The sequence below is a fragment of the Triturus cristatus genome, chromosome 6 (assembly GCF_964204655.1).
Source record: "Triturus cristatus chromosome 6, aTriCri1.1, whole genome shotgun sequence".
NCBI classification, from domain to species: domain Eukaryota; kingdom Metazoa; phylum Chordata; class Amphibia; order Caudata; family Salamandridae; genus Triturus; species Triturus cristatus.
In genome coordinates, this window is record NC_140589.1 from 1244570519 (window position 1) to 1244585049 (window position 14531).

The 14531-nt window shown below is 42.2% G+C and overlaps 1 protein-coding gene and 1 non-coding gene across 2 annotated transcripts in view; one reads left to right on the top strand and one right to left on the bottom strand.

Moving 5' to 3' along the window:
* Positions 1 to 14531, top strand: part of TTC27 (tetratricopeptide repeat domain 27) — a 1631130-nt gene that overhangs the window by 1351516 nt on the left and 265083 nt on the right. Inside the window, exon 14 of the mRNA XM_085612184.1 lies at positions 10503 to 10601. Within this exon, the coding sequence (XP_085468310.1) occupies positions 10503 to 10601 (99 nt within the window). The remainder of the gene's footprint in view (positions 1 to 10502; positions 10602 to 14531) is intronic.
* TRNAT-AGU (transfer RNA threonine (anticodon AGU)) lies at positions 4041 to 4114 on the bottom strand. The gene has a single exon. It is a non-coding gene; the product is annotated as a tRNA-Thr (tRNA).

Below are 14531 nucleotides of genomic sequence, written 5' to 3' on the forward strand. Positions count from 1 at the left end.
TGTCAATAGATTTAGGCATAGTGTATAGAAGTACCAGATTGGTGTCTCCCTCAGCTTTACATGAGAAATTGGTAAAATGTGTGAATGAGGGACACCAAGGTACTCAATAACTAAAAAGAGATTGCGAATGAATTTTTGGGCTCCGGTTATGGATAGACAAGTAGAAAAAGAGGTGAGAGAGAAAGTGTACAGAGTGTTGTCAGCAGACCAAGGTTCTTAAGATTATAGAGCAGCCATTGATTGTCAAGATTTTACTGGAGAAAGAGTGGGATGAGATTGCCATTGGCATTGTAGGACCCATCGGTGGATCAGTGCCAAGAGTGTGTATAGGGTTTTTATTTGAAATATTGGTCAGAGAGGGTTTTCCTAAATCCCTAGTCACAGATAGTGGAGTTCAATTTAATTCCAAGGAAATGTCTCAATTTTTGAAAGAGGTAGCGATTAAGCATAAAAGATGTTCATTGTATCACCCAGAAACAAATGAAAAAGTGGAAAGACTCAACAGAACGCTTGCTGGAGGTGATTTAGGCAGCTAAATATCCATGCAAAGATTGTAAGGTAGAGATTAAGAAGTGGTTTGAAGTGTACAGTGTTACTGCACATGGTGTCACTGTAAGAGTGCTTTGTTTAGTTATTTAGAGGAAGAAAAGTTAATACCATGATATGTCCATCGTGGGCTAATGAGGGACAAGAAGATTGTGAAAGCAAAGGGAATGGTGAATAGACATGAAAAGAAGAGGGGGAAGTGAACAGGAGGAAAGTGTATGTTGATAGGATGCAAAGTTGTGCAGGAACCTTTGATTAAGGTGGGTGATATAATTAAACTAAAAGCTGCTGTAAGTCATGAAGAAACCACTAGAGGGGTTAGGCCCATAGGACAAGGGTCATGTAGGGCCGTAATACTTATCAAATACAAAAGGGGGTACCTGACTCCTTCAATATTCTGCTTTATATCTTTATATCATCAATCAAACCAATGACTTTTTTTTGATTTGGTTATTTATTAAACCATTCCATTTGAGATTATTTTCATATATTTTTAGCGAAATTCTAAAGTATGAAAAGAAGAACCACATAAATTTCAGATGACATAAACAAACAATACATTGAACAATTCAAAAATTACATTCATGAACAAAACATTGGAATGTGCTGTCACTTATGTGCAACAATTTTATCTGTATTTATCCATATTTATTTTGTGTTTTGCGTATAAATGAAGTGTAAAACAGTGTATTTCCATATTTATTTAACTGATAGACGCACACTTATACTTTGATGTGTCGTGTTTTAGGTAATTAAGCTGCCAAACATTACATAACAATACATCTACTGGTAAATACTAGCCTTATACCACAAATGTATATTGACACATGCCAGAATTTAAAGAAATCTCCTCCTGTGTTTTTAATTTCCCTTGCTGTCCATCTGCTCAGCTGTTGGGCTATAATGCATGAAAGATAGCACAGAGAGTCACTCAAAAGCAGCACAAATGTATGTATTTATCCACGTTTAAAGAAAAATGCACATTGTTTTCTGTCTGTATTTATCTGTAAAAATCCGGAAAATAGGGAGGTTTATTTATAACCAATACCAACATCAACACTGTAATGTTGGTCGTCAGCAAGCATGTAGACACTGGAGCATCAAGTTATGGTAGCTGGCTGAGCATCTTCCGACTTGGTTAATATACCTCAAAATCTTCCTTTTTGCTGACACTCTGGCAAGGATTTAGGGTTTGTCTGCAAGCTTCCAGAGCTTGCTGGAGCACATCAAAAAAGAGAGCTGAAACCCAGGGTACCCGATTGGATTTCTCATACGTGAAATCACCCGCAAGAGAACTAACCGCCATGCTACACGCCACAACTCCAAAGTGGCTTGGACACGTATTTGTTTAGGCTGAGCCTAGAGCTATTGGATTTCTGCTGGACTCCTTTAGAGTTCCACCAGTGGCGTAGCTAGACCTACTGCCACCCAGGTGGCCCCTAAGATGGTGGTAGTCCACAGACACAACTTGCTCACTTCCACAACTCCTAATAAGTTCAGTTACAAAGTCGTGAGAGAAAGGAAGCCTTGCAGCAGGTGACTCCCTGACCTCCTAATCTGGATTATGGACAGGATACATTCTTTCAGAATTTGAGAGATAAGTTCCTTTACCCTACTGTGGTACTGTAAATTTCGGAACCATGTTGGTAGCACGGTCCTACCAGGCCGATTGTGATATCAGCGAACCGCAAATGACTAATGCGGTATGTATGAGTGTTTTCGTCACGTTTCCTCGATGAATTCACCGTGTATACGATACTACATATTAGACCCTCGGGTTCCATTTTAGAATGGTAACCATTTTGTGGTTGCCCTCACATAGGCTGCGCATTAAGGCCATGCCTAGGCCTAATGGACACGCAATCCTCCTGTGACTTCTTTGTGACCTGTGAAAACTGACTCCGCTGCCCGAGGTCAGTCCTGTCCGGCCGGTTCCTTTTACTGCGGCCAAATGGGATTAGCATCAGGGCCCGACACATCATAAAGTCGTGCATCCCACACGAACCCTGACTAATCTCTTTCACACCTGACTCTGTTTCCTACTTTATGGCTTGTTTTACGAGAAGGGGGTGCCCGTTTTATTGGGGTCTGCTGATATCTGATGAGGGTTCTGAGCCTCGCTGGGTAAATAATTATGGGCTGACCGAGCTGAAATGTGGGATTATCATCATGACTTTGCTCTTTCTTTGAAGCGAAAATATGTGAATGACCACTTGTAAAATAGGGGCGGTGTTGCCCAGAGCGTAATATTCTGTATATAAGAAAGGACTGGTTTTTGGTTCAGGAGCAGTCTCCTGAGAACATACACCGTGCTGTACTTCTCGGATACCTGTGATTGGTCTGCAGCCAATAAATACGATCTTTGACTTCACCTAGAAGACTCTGTGTTTCTGTAGTCTGAAACAGGAAGAACTCGAAGTCTTCGGGTGTGTCCCCTGGCACCGCTGGGTTGGTTCCGAAAAACCCAGTACTTCACTACTCTTACCTTTGCCTCCAGCCATGGGAACCGAGCCTAAACAGCACAACAGTGAAAGTTACCAGACAGCAGGGAAGTAGCAACCAGCGTCCATGATACTAGCTCAATCAGTTATTTAAGAACACTTCCTGGCTTCGAGCCATACACATTTTTCTCCGATTAAGCCTATCTGAGTGTACCCGTCCTCCATATAAAACAAGCCTTGGCATAGCCAATAGGTCTTGCCTTTGGGACCTTGTAAGTGTTTAGCCCGAGCTATTGGTCTTTAAGCTGTGTTGTGCAGCAGCGTGCCTGCTGTGCAGCATGTTGAAAAGTTATAATAAAGTTCAGAAATGCACTAACCCCCCTCCCACACACCAGTAGTAGCTACAAATTTTTAAATATCGTTTTTGTGAGCTATGCTCATTTAAACCTTTTAAAGTTTTTCCAAACAACAAAATATATTAAGTTTAGAAAAAACGAACAGATAAGGCGTACAAAGTGACCCCCGAAACAGGAGTATAATTCTTGCATCTCTAGAGTAATAAAGTGTAGCGCCAGTATTTCCTAAACCCCACTACCCAACAATCTCTGCCTAAATTCATTTGTGAGTCGATTAGATCATCTGCAGTCATCTAGCAGTTAAAGTGCATATGGCGCAGTGCAAACTTGCAACTTATTGAGCCTTAGAAAGGTCACGTTTTAAAACTGAGCAATGCATCTAGAATGGAGGCTTGTAGTGCAGATGGCAGAGCCAGTAAAATGCAGTTACTGAAAATCCAGCCGTAGGTCAAAATCGTTTCTCGGGCCGCCACTTTTAAATTATTTAGAGTCGTTTAAGTGCATATGGTGTTGTGCACACTTAGAACGTGTTAACTTATTAAGCAATAAAAGAGCCCATTATTTAAGACATGCCGGTGCCTGCGAAATAGACGCTTTTGATACAGATTGCAGCATCACCCCCACTGTTGCCCACTTAAACCCAATTGCTGCCATAGGCAACACAGATTAAGTGCAAGTAGTTTGTCTGGAAAAAGTAAGGCACTGCTGAGATTTGAACTCAGGATCTCCTGTTCACTAGACAGGCGCTTTAACCAACTAAGCCACAGCGCCACCTGCGCTCCTTGTTGTTTCCACTTTATCCTATTTCCTGTTGTAAATGTCATGTGCTGTAGTTTTCGGTACTCTAAAGTCTTGATATTTTTCACCTGTTCCCAACAAGAAGATGGAGAGAAAAACCTGATACAGGAATGGAAAAATTACAAAATAGCTCATGAAAACTTTATATCTGTACAGATACATATTCGTATTCATTTGTAATATTTTGAAGCATGAACACCATGCACTGGTGAATGAAGTGCTTTACATAGAGGAAAGTACGAAATGTATTCGAAAGAGAAATGTTATAAAGATCACCAAAATATCCAAGACACGTATATGAACGTCTACGTAACATCTCATGGTCACTAGCCGCCCCACCTGTGCTGTGCAGAGGTCACCGCCACATGCTCTATCTGTAACTGTAAAGCCCTGGTGTGCTCATAAAGGTACGAAAGTGTTTTGAATGTTTTATTCGGTACATTGTCTTCGTCTCCAAAGATAAAAACTAGACAATATTTTTTTGTGCAGTTTTATATAGCACCAACTCGATCTGAAGGCATCAGAGCGCTTTACATGAGCACCAGTTGCATTGCAGGCGTCACTTTCTCACCAAAGAACACGTTTTAGTTTTCCCGGTACAGCCGAGGAACCCGTCAGGCAGTCTCAGAAAGAAGGTGGGGTCTGTTGTCGTGGGACCCCACGAGGTAAACAGCCCTTGAAGTGCAGGTTGAGAGTCCCATGAAAACACGGAGGAGGCTGATGTTAGCAACTCTTGTCAGCTGTAACGATTGAAGCATCCACCCCTACACCAATTACAATCATTGTCAAACACCAGCCACCACATCACACGGTTATTTACCAAAATAAACAACACTCCTCACTCTGGTGTGCCACTTTAAGCACCCTGCACTGTGAATATAGCATTTTTTATGTGGAGACCCTACAAAGGAAAAGGGAGTAAAACAAACTGGCCAATACGGGGATCGAACCCTCGTCATTGCTGTTATCAGCACCACGCTCTAACCATCTGAGCTAACCGTGACATTGATTGAAACTGGAAATCCGTACTACAGGACAATCAATTTGTCGATACAGGGTATGTATTTCATATGTAAACATTGTTTCAGCAGACGTGGAGATAAACCATTTCCTGTCATCATAGTTTCCCCGCCAGGTACCAAGGGGCTCAGACAGTCCTAGGTCCACTCACAACTTGCACACAGAATCAAGTGATCGCTGAGTAGCAGGTACATTATTCAATATTCATTTATTCATATGCACTGAAGGCGCCTGGCTAACAAGATCGACACGGCGAGCATCTCCAGGTAAAATGGATTGAAAACTACAATCCTTCGCAATTACAGACAAGCGCGCGCGCATTGCGCTGAATGTAAAAAAAAAAAAGTTTGCGAAGGAGAGGAGGAGGCAGCAGGGGGAGGGGAGAGAGGAGGGGGCCTGGGCCTGTTTCCCTTGCAGGAGCGAGCAGGAACCAAACGTTAATTGCAACCAGATGGTTTTAAAGCTCACTCCCGCAAGGGAATCATCAAACGTGCATGCGTTGCCATTCAAAGCAATGCAATGCGTGCAAAGTTTTTGCCTGCAAAGCTGAATCGATTTCATATGGTCTTTTCCTATGCAGCGCATGCGTGCTGCGTATGCGAGACCTAAAAATGTAACAGATATTCACAAGAATGTAGTGAAAACCCCGGAGTGCACTGTTAGGGCTTGTGGTGGAGCTCGGAGGTCCACGTGCTGAAGGGATCTTTATAGGGGCGGCATTCTTGGTGGCCAAGAGGGACATTGCCTGCCTTTGGAGACAACCTATTCCCCCCTTGATCCAGCTGTGACGCAGAGGAGTTGATTGGTGTGTGCAGCAAAAACATTGAATCTGTAAAGCACGTGGGTGTCCTCATAAACATGATAAAGTGTGGGGGAAGTGGTGGTCTTAATATGGACTGTCAGTATGAAGGGACAGACTTCTGCTGAAATCGTTTCATGTATTGTTGTAACTCTGAATGCGCAGCTCTCACTGATTGTAACGTTGGATGGTGCTTACTGTACCAGCGAAACAAAGTTGGTTATAAAAAAGTAATGAGATGAAAAATATACATCACCTTCTACATGCTTTCTTGATGATAGTAAAAGCACTTAATGTGGATTGTGACGTATTCTGAAAATGTACATTGACTCGACAAAGGTTGTTGGGTCGTAATCCAGGCTTTGCTATGTAGGAAGAGAGAGCATATATTAGGTGTACATCAATATTATCAGTTAAGTAAGATTCTAGTAGGGAATATGGACTAGAGAACATCGTGATACCTTAATATCATGGCCAATATATCAAGGACAAAAATATCGAAAAATAAGTGTATATAGGGAATTATAGGATTACTATTCTTAACTTTAACTCCACGTACCTTAAAGATATATATATATATATATATATATATATATATATATATATCACGAAAACGACCTCCTTAGTGCAAAGAAATCCAGGCACACAACGTGGATTCTGTGGAAGCTTTTATTCACCGGTATTCAGCATTAGCATAATGCATTTCGACTCGCGTCTTCCTCAGATGCTGCTGATTACTCGTTGTTACTTGCTCCCTCCTTTTATGTATCCTCAGGCACTCCTATTGGTTGGAGAACAGCTGACCCTGCTGCCGTGACGGGACCGAGGTTTAATGCACAACTTCATGTCCCATAGTGCATTGTTCAAATGAGCACTGCAGTCGGGTTGAAAATAAAAGTACTGTAATTGCTGCTTAATGCCTCGTGAAAAGGGGGGGCCATGTGGTGGCGGGTAAAACGAATTGTGTGTGTTGAAGGCTTCCTCAGTTCCCCAACGTCCAGCCCCAGCAATGAGAACAGCACAGGGCCCGAGACAAGCTGTGATCATGCTCACCTCCCTGTAGAGTATCAGGCTGCCAGATAGCAGTGGCCGCTAGTCTGGTCCATTCTTGAGGCGGTCCTGGTCATATCAATCCCTTGATAAAAGTCCGAGTTTGCCAGCAAACGACCAGGACAACTTGATGGACGGGTCCCTGTATCGCGCTCCTGGCAGGCGCGAAAAACATCACGAAAACGACCTCCTTAGTGCAAAGAAATCCAGGCACACAACGGGGATTCTGTGGAAGCTTTTATTCACCGGTATTCAGCATTAGCATAATGCATTTCGACTCGCGTCTTCCTCAGATGCTGCTGATTACTCGTTGTTACTTGCTCCCTCCTTTTATGTATCCTCAGGCACTCCTATTGGTTGGAGAACAGCTGACCCTGCTGCCGTGACGGGACCGAGGTTTAATGCACAACTTCATGTCCCATAGTGCATTGTTCAAATGAGCACTGCAGTCGGGTTGAAAATAAAAGTACTGTAATTGCTGCTTAATGCCTCGTGAAAAGGGGGGGCCATGTGGTGGCGGGTAAAACGAATTGTGTGTGTTGAAGGCTTCCTCAGTTCCCCAACGTCCAGCCCCAGCAATGAGAACAGCACAGGGCCCGAGACAAGCTGTGATCATGCTCACCTCCCTGTAGAGTATCAGGCTGCCAGATAGCAGTGGCCGCTAGTCTGGTCCATTCTTGAGGCGGTCCTGGTCATATCAATCCCTTGATAAAAGTCCGAGTTTGCCAGCAAACGACCAGGACAACTTGATGGACGGGTCCCTGTATCGCGCTCCTGGCAGGCGCGAAAAACATCACGAAAACGACCTCCTTAGTGCAAAGAAATCCAGGCACACAACGGGGATTCTGTGGAAGCTTTTATTCACCGGTATTCAGCATTAGCATAATGCATTTCGACTCGCGTCTTCCTCAGATGCTGCTGATTACTCGTTGTTACTTGCTCCCTCCTTTTATGTATCCTCAGGCACTCCTATTGGTTGGAGAACAGCTGACCCTGCTGCCGTGACGGGACCGAGGTTTAATGCACAACTTCATGTCCCATAGTGCATTGTTCAAATGAGCACTGCAGTCGGGTTGAAAATAAAAGTACTGTAATTGCTGCTTAATGCCTCGTGAAAAGGGGGGGCCATGTGGTGGCGGGTAAAACGAATTGTGTGTGTTGAAGGCTTCCTCAGTTCCCCAACGTCCAGCCCCAGCAATGAGAACAGCACAGGGCCCGAGACAAGCTGTGATCATGCTCACCTCCCTGTAGAGTATCAGGCTGCCAGATAGCAGTGGCCGCTAGTCTGGTCCATTCTTGAGGCGGTCCTGGTCATATCAATCCCTTGATAAAAGTCCGAGTTTGCCAGCAAACGACCAGGACAACTTGATGGACGGGTCCCTGTATCGCGCTCCTGGCAGGCGCGAAAAACATCACGAAAACGACCTCCTTAGTGCAAAGAAATCCAGGCACACAACGGGGATTCTGTGGAAGCTTTTATTCACCGGTATTCAGCATTAGCATAATGCATTTCGACTCGCGTCTTCCTCAGATGCTGCTGATTACTCGTTGTTACTTGCTCCCTCCTTTTATGTATCCTCAGGCACTCCTATTGGTTGGAGAACAGCTGACCCTGCTGCCGTGACGGGACCGAGGTTTAATGCACAACTTCATGTCCCATAGTGCATTGTTCAAATGAGCACTGCAGTATATATATATATATATATTCACTGAAAAAACCATAGGTTTCACAAATGTTATAGTTAGCTGGACATTTTACTGATAAAAAACCAATGAAATTCCCCCGTTATAGTTACTGTAGGCAACTATAACTCACGCGACCGTAATCCTCTGCTGATGCTAATACTGTATTTAGACACTTATTTGCCCATGTCTTCTTCCATTAAATTTTAGCTATACATATATTACAAATATTTTTTTTTCATAAAGACACATATGTCATCAGTAGAGGATTACGGTCGCGTGAGTTATAGTTGCCTACAGTAACTATAACGGGGGAATTTCATTGGTTTTTTATCAGTAAAATGTCCAGCTAACTATAACATGTGTGAAACCTATGGTTTTTTCAGTGAATTTGCAAGGTTTTTTAAATGCTAATTCCTAACTATAACGTGTGTGAAACCTATGGTTTTTTCAGTCAATTTGTACGGTTTTTTAAATGCTAAGTTACTTTACGCCATTTGTGGCGTGCGCGCCCACTTAACGCAGTTCGTTCCGTGCGCGCACCGTGCGCGCACAGTGAGCACGCGGTGCGCTTCGCGCACCGCGTGCCCACGTTACGCTACATGGGCCATGAACGCACGATGCGCTTCGCGCACCGTGCGCACATGGAGGACATATGATGAGCATCGTTGTGACAGGTAAAATATATGTTTGATTTAGCTCTTATAAGCCATGCACAAAAGGTGCCCTGCGGGCATCCTTTGGCACACGGGGTGGGGAGAATGTGGATATATATATATTTTTTTTAATATTTCTTACCGTACGCGTACGGTAAGCGTAATCGGCGAAATTTTCGAAAAAATTAAATTTGCCTTTTTTCACTTGGGGGATCGTTGGGGACTCCCTCAACATGGCTATGTGCTTGGGAGCTGTCTAAACAGCCCCTTTACATGTTTTTGGACTTTGTTTTTCAACCCCCTGTCAGAGTGCGAGAGAGAAAATGGCGGACGCCGCTTCCTGGTTTCGACAGATTCGAATGTTTACTAAGATCTAAGGGCCAATCAGAATCGCGCTCGCGCACGTCACCGTACGCGTACGGTAAGCGCACCGTAAGCGCACGGTAAGCGCACCGTAAGCTGCCACAGATATATATATTGATTTAAAGGCTATTTTCTCAGGATCTACTGAACAGATTTACACCAAACCTACAAAAGGCACTTCCTTGACCTGAGGACTACCTCTCTGCCAAATTTCAAGTAATTCTGTTCAGCCGTTCGGGCTGTAGCTGTGTCTAAAGGTCCTATGGAAAAATGCATGGGAAAAACGCGTTTTGGGACCCCCCTTTTGTCTCAGCCCCCACTTGACGAATCCCCCCGAGACTTTCAGGGTAGGAGCGGAGCGTAGCGCCCCACCTATTTTGAAAAATTCGCGAGGATTCGTCAACCGGCGCCAAAGTTATTCAAAATAGAATGTTGCGGATTTCCTATGGAAACGTGGTCCTAACTATAACTATCTACTGGCGACCGCAAGTAGATTATATATATATATATATATATATATATATATATATATATATATATATATATATATATATTATCTTCAAGGTTCGTGGATGGGAGTAAGGAATAGTAAATCTATACATACTTTATCTGTCGATATTTTTGTCCACAATATTTTCACTACGATATTATGGTACTATGATAATTTGCACTCCAAAGCCAGGATCTGCACCATGATTAAAGGACTGTTTGTGTATTGTTGCTCACAAGAGCTGCAGTGATGATTGCTCTCTCCATTGGCACACTAACTCCTTTCCTTGTTTTCTTTCAGCTGGGAGTTTGGTTTTCCTTGGGATGTGCCTATCTAGCTCTGGAAGGCTATGAAGGAGCTGCAAGAGCGTTCCAGCGCTGTGTGACCTTGGAGCCTGATGTATGTATGCTGTCCTGCATTGGGTGTATGCTGGTTCTTTCTTTCCATTCCCCTAGCAATGTCATGATGATAACTGGAACTGCTGTGAAAACACCAAAGATGTTCTCTTTCTTCTGCGTTGCACTCTAGTTCACCCCAAATGTCAGAGTTTTCCACTTAATTCCCTACACCTACTGTACCTGTCTTGTGCTATGATGTGTTTTTACAGCTGGCAGCATAAAAATGCATGTTCACAGGCCAATACAATACTCCCCCTTGTACTGCAGTGTGTTATGATAAATTCTCAATATTTATATTTTAATGGGTCAGGGCACGGTGATAAAGTAGTTACAGATCATCACCACTTGCAAATCAATGTGCTCATAATGTTTCATTTTGCTGCCACTGAATGATTGCTTTTACTATGGCAGCAGATATTAATTTTACACCCATTATGAACCTTTCCCTGTCAATATGAGATGAATCCTAAAAGAAACAAGTTTAGAGAATACTGGGGCCATATTATGAAAGTATTACAAAAGGGGCCGCAGACGCTTGTGCGTCCCCTTCTGCAATATCGATAGTGCAGGTGGACTTAGAGCGCCAGCACTATCCTCGGAGGGCATTCCCTCAGTTGCATGGGGGCATGTCCCCATGCAGATGAGGGAACCCCTTTGCCTCTGCGCCCGTGCCATATTACAGACGTGGGCTCCGAGGCAAAGAAGCTCTCAGGAGGCGCACTGACAGTGTGCCACTTAAACGGTGGTGCACTGTCTGTGCTCCCTGAAAGCAGCCCTCTGGAGGCGAGGAAAGGGTGTTCTAGGGACCTCCCAGACTTCTCCTTTAAAAGTGCAGGCGGTGCTTCCTGCACTGTGAAAACATGAAGCGGCTTCAAAGCAGCTGCTCCGGTTTCCACAGGAATGTGCTGCCCTGCCCTTGCTCCAGCGTGGAGTGCAAAATCCCTCCCTCTATCAAAGACCAAAGATCTCACATACACACACTATCCATACATTCACTGGTGGGGCCCATAACACCAACATTCACTCACCATTAGTCCGTGTGAGAGGTGATTATCTTCCAAACGCTGGTATGAGAAGGAAATACCACTTCTACCCTAATGAGTGACAAATCTACTCCACCTTCTGTTGCTCATTAGGCCTTATATTCCATCTTTGGCATTTCTCTCATAATTTTGGCGGTGGATCTGCTAGTTGCTGTTTAAATGATTATCTAATTCTCTTTCCCTTCGCATTAATACATTTTCATAAATAAACAAACCAACTCATTTCTGTAATGAATCAAATATGTTCTTTATCTAATTAATGCAAACAAATTCATTAGTTGTTCAAGCAGCTGACCATCATATTTACCTATTCTGGCTAAATATCGTCTTCTAAGTCAAATCCAGTAGTCTCATCAATCTATGCCCGTCAAATTTGCAAGTTCAGTTCATCAGGAAATTGGGCATTTGATCAGTCTGTCAAAGATTCAGGGAAACAGCTGTCCTGCAGTGTCACCGTCCTCTCCGTCAGCATAACATCAGGAAATTGGAAAACGACCGTAATCACCTCTCTATTCTACCATAATTTATAGTAAAATTGATGTTAAAAGTATCAAAGTTTGGGCATCCGAGTTCGCTGATTGGACAATCAGGGATCATCCTTTTGGGTTCTCACAAAAGTGTCTTTTGGGTTATGACCCTTGTCAGTTCCGGTTCACACAACAGTCTTTGTTCAGAATATTTGGCAAATGTCCCAGGCTGTCGTTGGAAGGTACATGTTCATCTGGGGTGAGGTCCAGGCCTCAGTTGCTAGCGGTGACGCACGCTTACTTCACCCAGACCCTTGAGCAATGGAGCCGGTTTCATCGGATACAGGAGTCAGCCATTTTGTGGCCACTCGAAATGGTCAACTTAAGCAAAGAAACACAAAAACGTGATTAATACATAGAAATGACTAATTAAATGTTATTCCCTCACTAATACCCATATGTGTGTGTATTTATCTAGCAAAAGCAACACTCAGTGCGGTTTATACTTACTAAATTAAGCACGAATCACAATTACATCACAAAAGCGACACATATCATGCAATATTCTAATTGTCTATCATTAATATGTGTACAGAATTCAATTCACGTATTAATCAGGCCATGCAGGTGCAAATCCCACGTGTAATTCATATATTAGTAAGGTTGGTAAGTATTTTCCACATCACTCCAGTTAGTTCGATTATAATTAATTAATTAATCTAATTAGTAAAAACAACATGCAAAATGGGGTGGGTATACAAAATTTTGCGTTACCCGCTCCAGCAAATCCCCCCTTTGGTGATTTTATCACCATACCACCCAAAATTTTGTTCTGTCTCACGGAATCTTTAAAATGTTTTCTTGCTCTTAATTCAGTTTCACCTATGTCTTCTCTTTTTGCTGATTCGTACATACTCTCCTTCCACTCCTCCAATTCTATTTCCTCAATTTCTCTTTCTTGTTTCTTATCTTTTCCTTTTGATTTTTCGCTTTTGTATTCTTTTCTTATTTTTCTTATTTTTACAACACATACAACCTAATCTTATCACTAAAATTATGCAAATTACACATGTTAATGGAAACAATATTTTACCTATAAGAGTACTACCTATTTTTACTAAGAAATTCTAAATAGCAGCTATTTTCATTCCAATCTTTTCCCAAACACCTTCAACCTCCAGTGGTGCAATTTCATCATGCAATTCTGTGATATTCTTAATATAAATTTTCAGATCTTTGCTTTCGTCAGGAATATAAGTACAACAATGTTGAACTTTCAGCATTCCACAGACTCCACCCTCTTTTGCCAATAATATATCAAGGGCAAGTCGATTTTGCATTACCATAGCACGCATGGCAACCATTTCAGTGTTAACCAATAAAAATCCTCCAGTGGTGCTTGTTGACAAGCGATCCACTACTGTTGATAATTTTCTAATTTTGTTTGCATTCAGAGTTATTCCCACTGCTGGTATCAATGCCTCGAAAATATCACCTACAATTTCTGCCCAAGATTCTCTCTTACTCCTGGCTAAATGATTACTTAAGCTATGTACACCATCTTCTCCTCTTTCCATATGAAAATTTTTCGGAAAGACCAGGCCTACGTAACATGTGCCATACCAATGGTCTGGCAAACGATAATATGCCCTGTTCCCACAAATAAAATATAATCCAGGAAAGACTGGATCTTTACCACCTTTAAAGCCCCATCCACCCATGATTCGATATGTATCATGGCACTCACTATTACCTAAAAAATAATTATCATACACAGTTTGATTCCTTCGAATGCAAAATTTCCCTTTCTGAGACCAATCTAAAGCTATAGTTGGACTAGCTTCTCCTTTCAAATGTTTTTCTTTCTCTATATCCCAGATTGTTTTCTCCACTTTCCCTTCTGCTGCCTTTCTTTGCATTTTCAATCTCCTTTCTTCAACCATGTCTAAGAATGTCTTTTCCTCCTTCTTCAAACTGCATGTCAAATTGTTTCTAAAAATATACTCTAATGTTAGTTCTTTAGTTTCTAAGAAAAATTCACCTAATACCCTAGCAGGTTTTACTTTGTTTAATTTATTATAAGAAGGCACTTGCGCAAAAATGTTATCTACATCTGAAAAATAATATTCTAATTTCCCTGTCTGATAAAATAAACTAGCTATTACACTACATGTTATTCCATACGTTGCTGGAAGGTGATGATAAGTCACTCCTTCGGAAACAGATGCAGGTAACTGCATACATACGTAGCAGTCCCGTACGTCCATTGTCTTTACATATTCATACAATAATTTTGAAAACACATTATTAGAAAAATCTGTTATTGACCTGTATTTATGCAAATAATTTTTATCTATTCTAGTTGGAACTACCTTTGGAGTTTTCCTATATTAGTTTTGTTCTCACTATGTCCTTCTAATG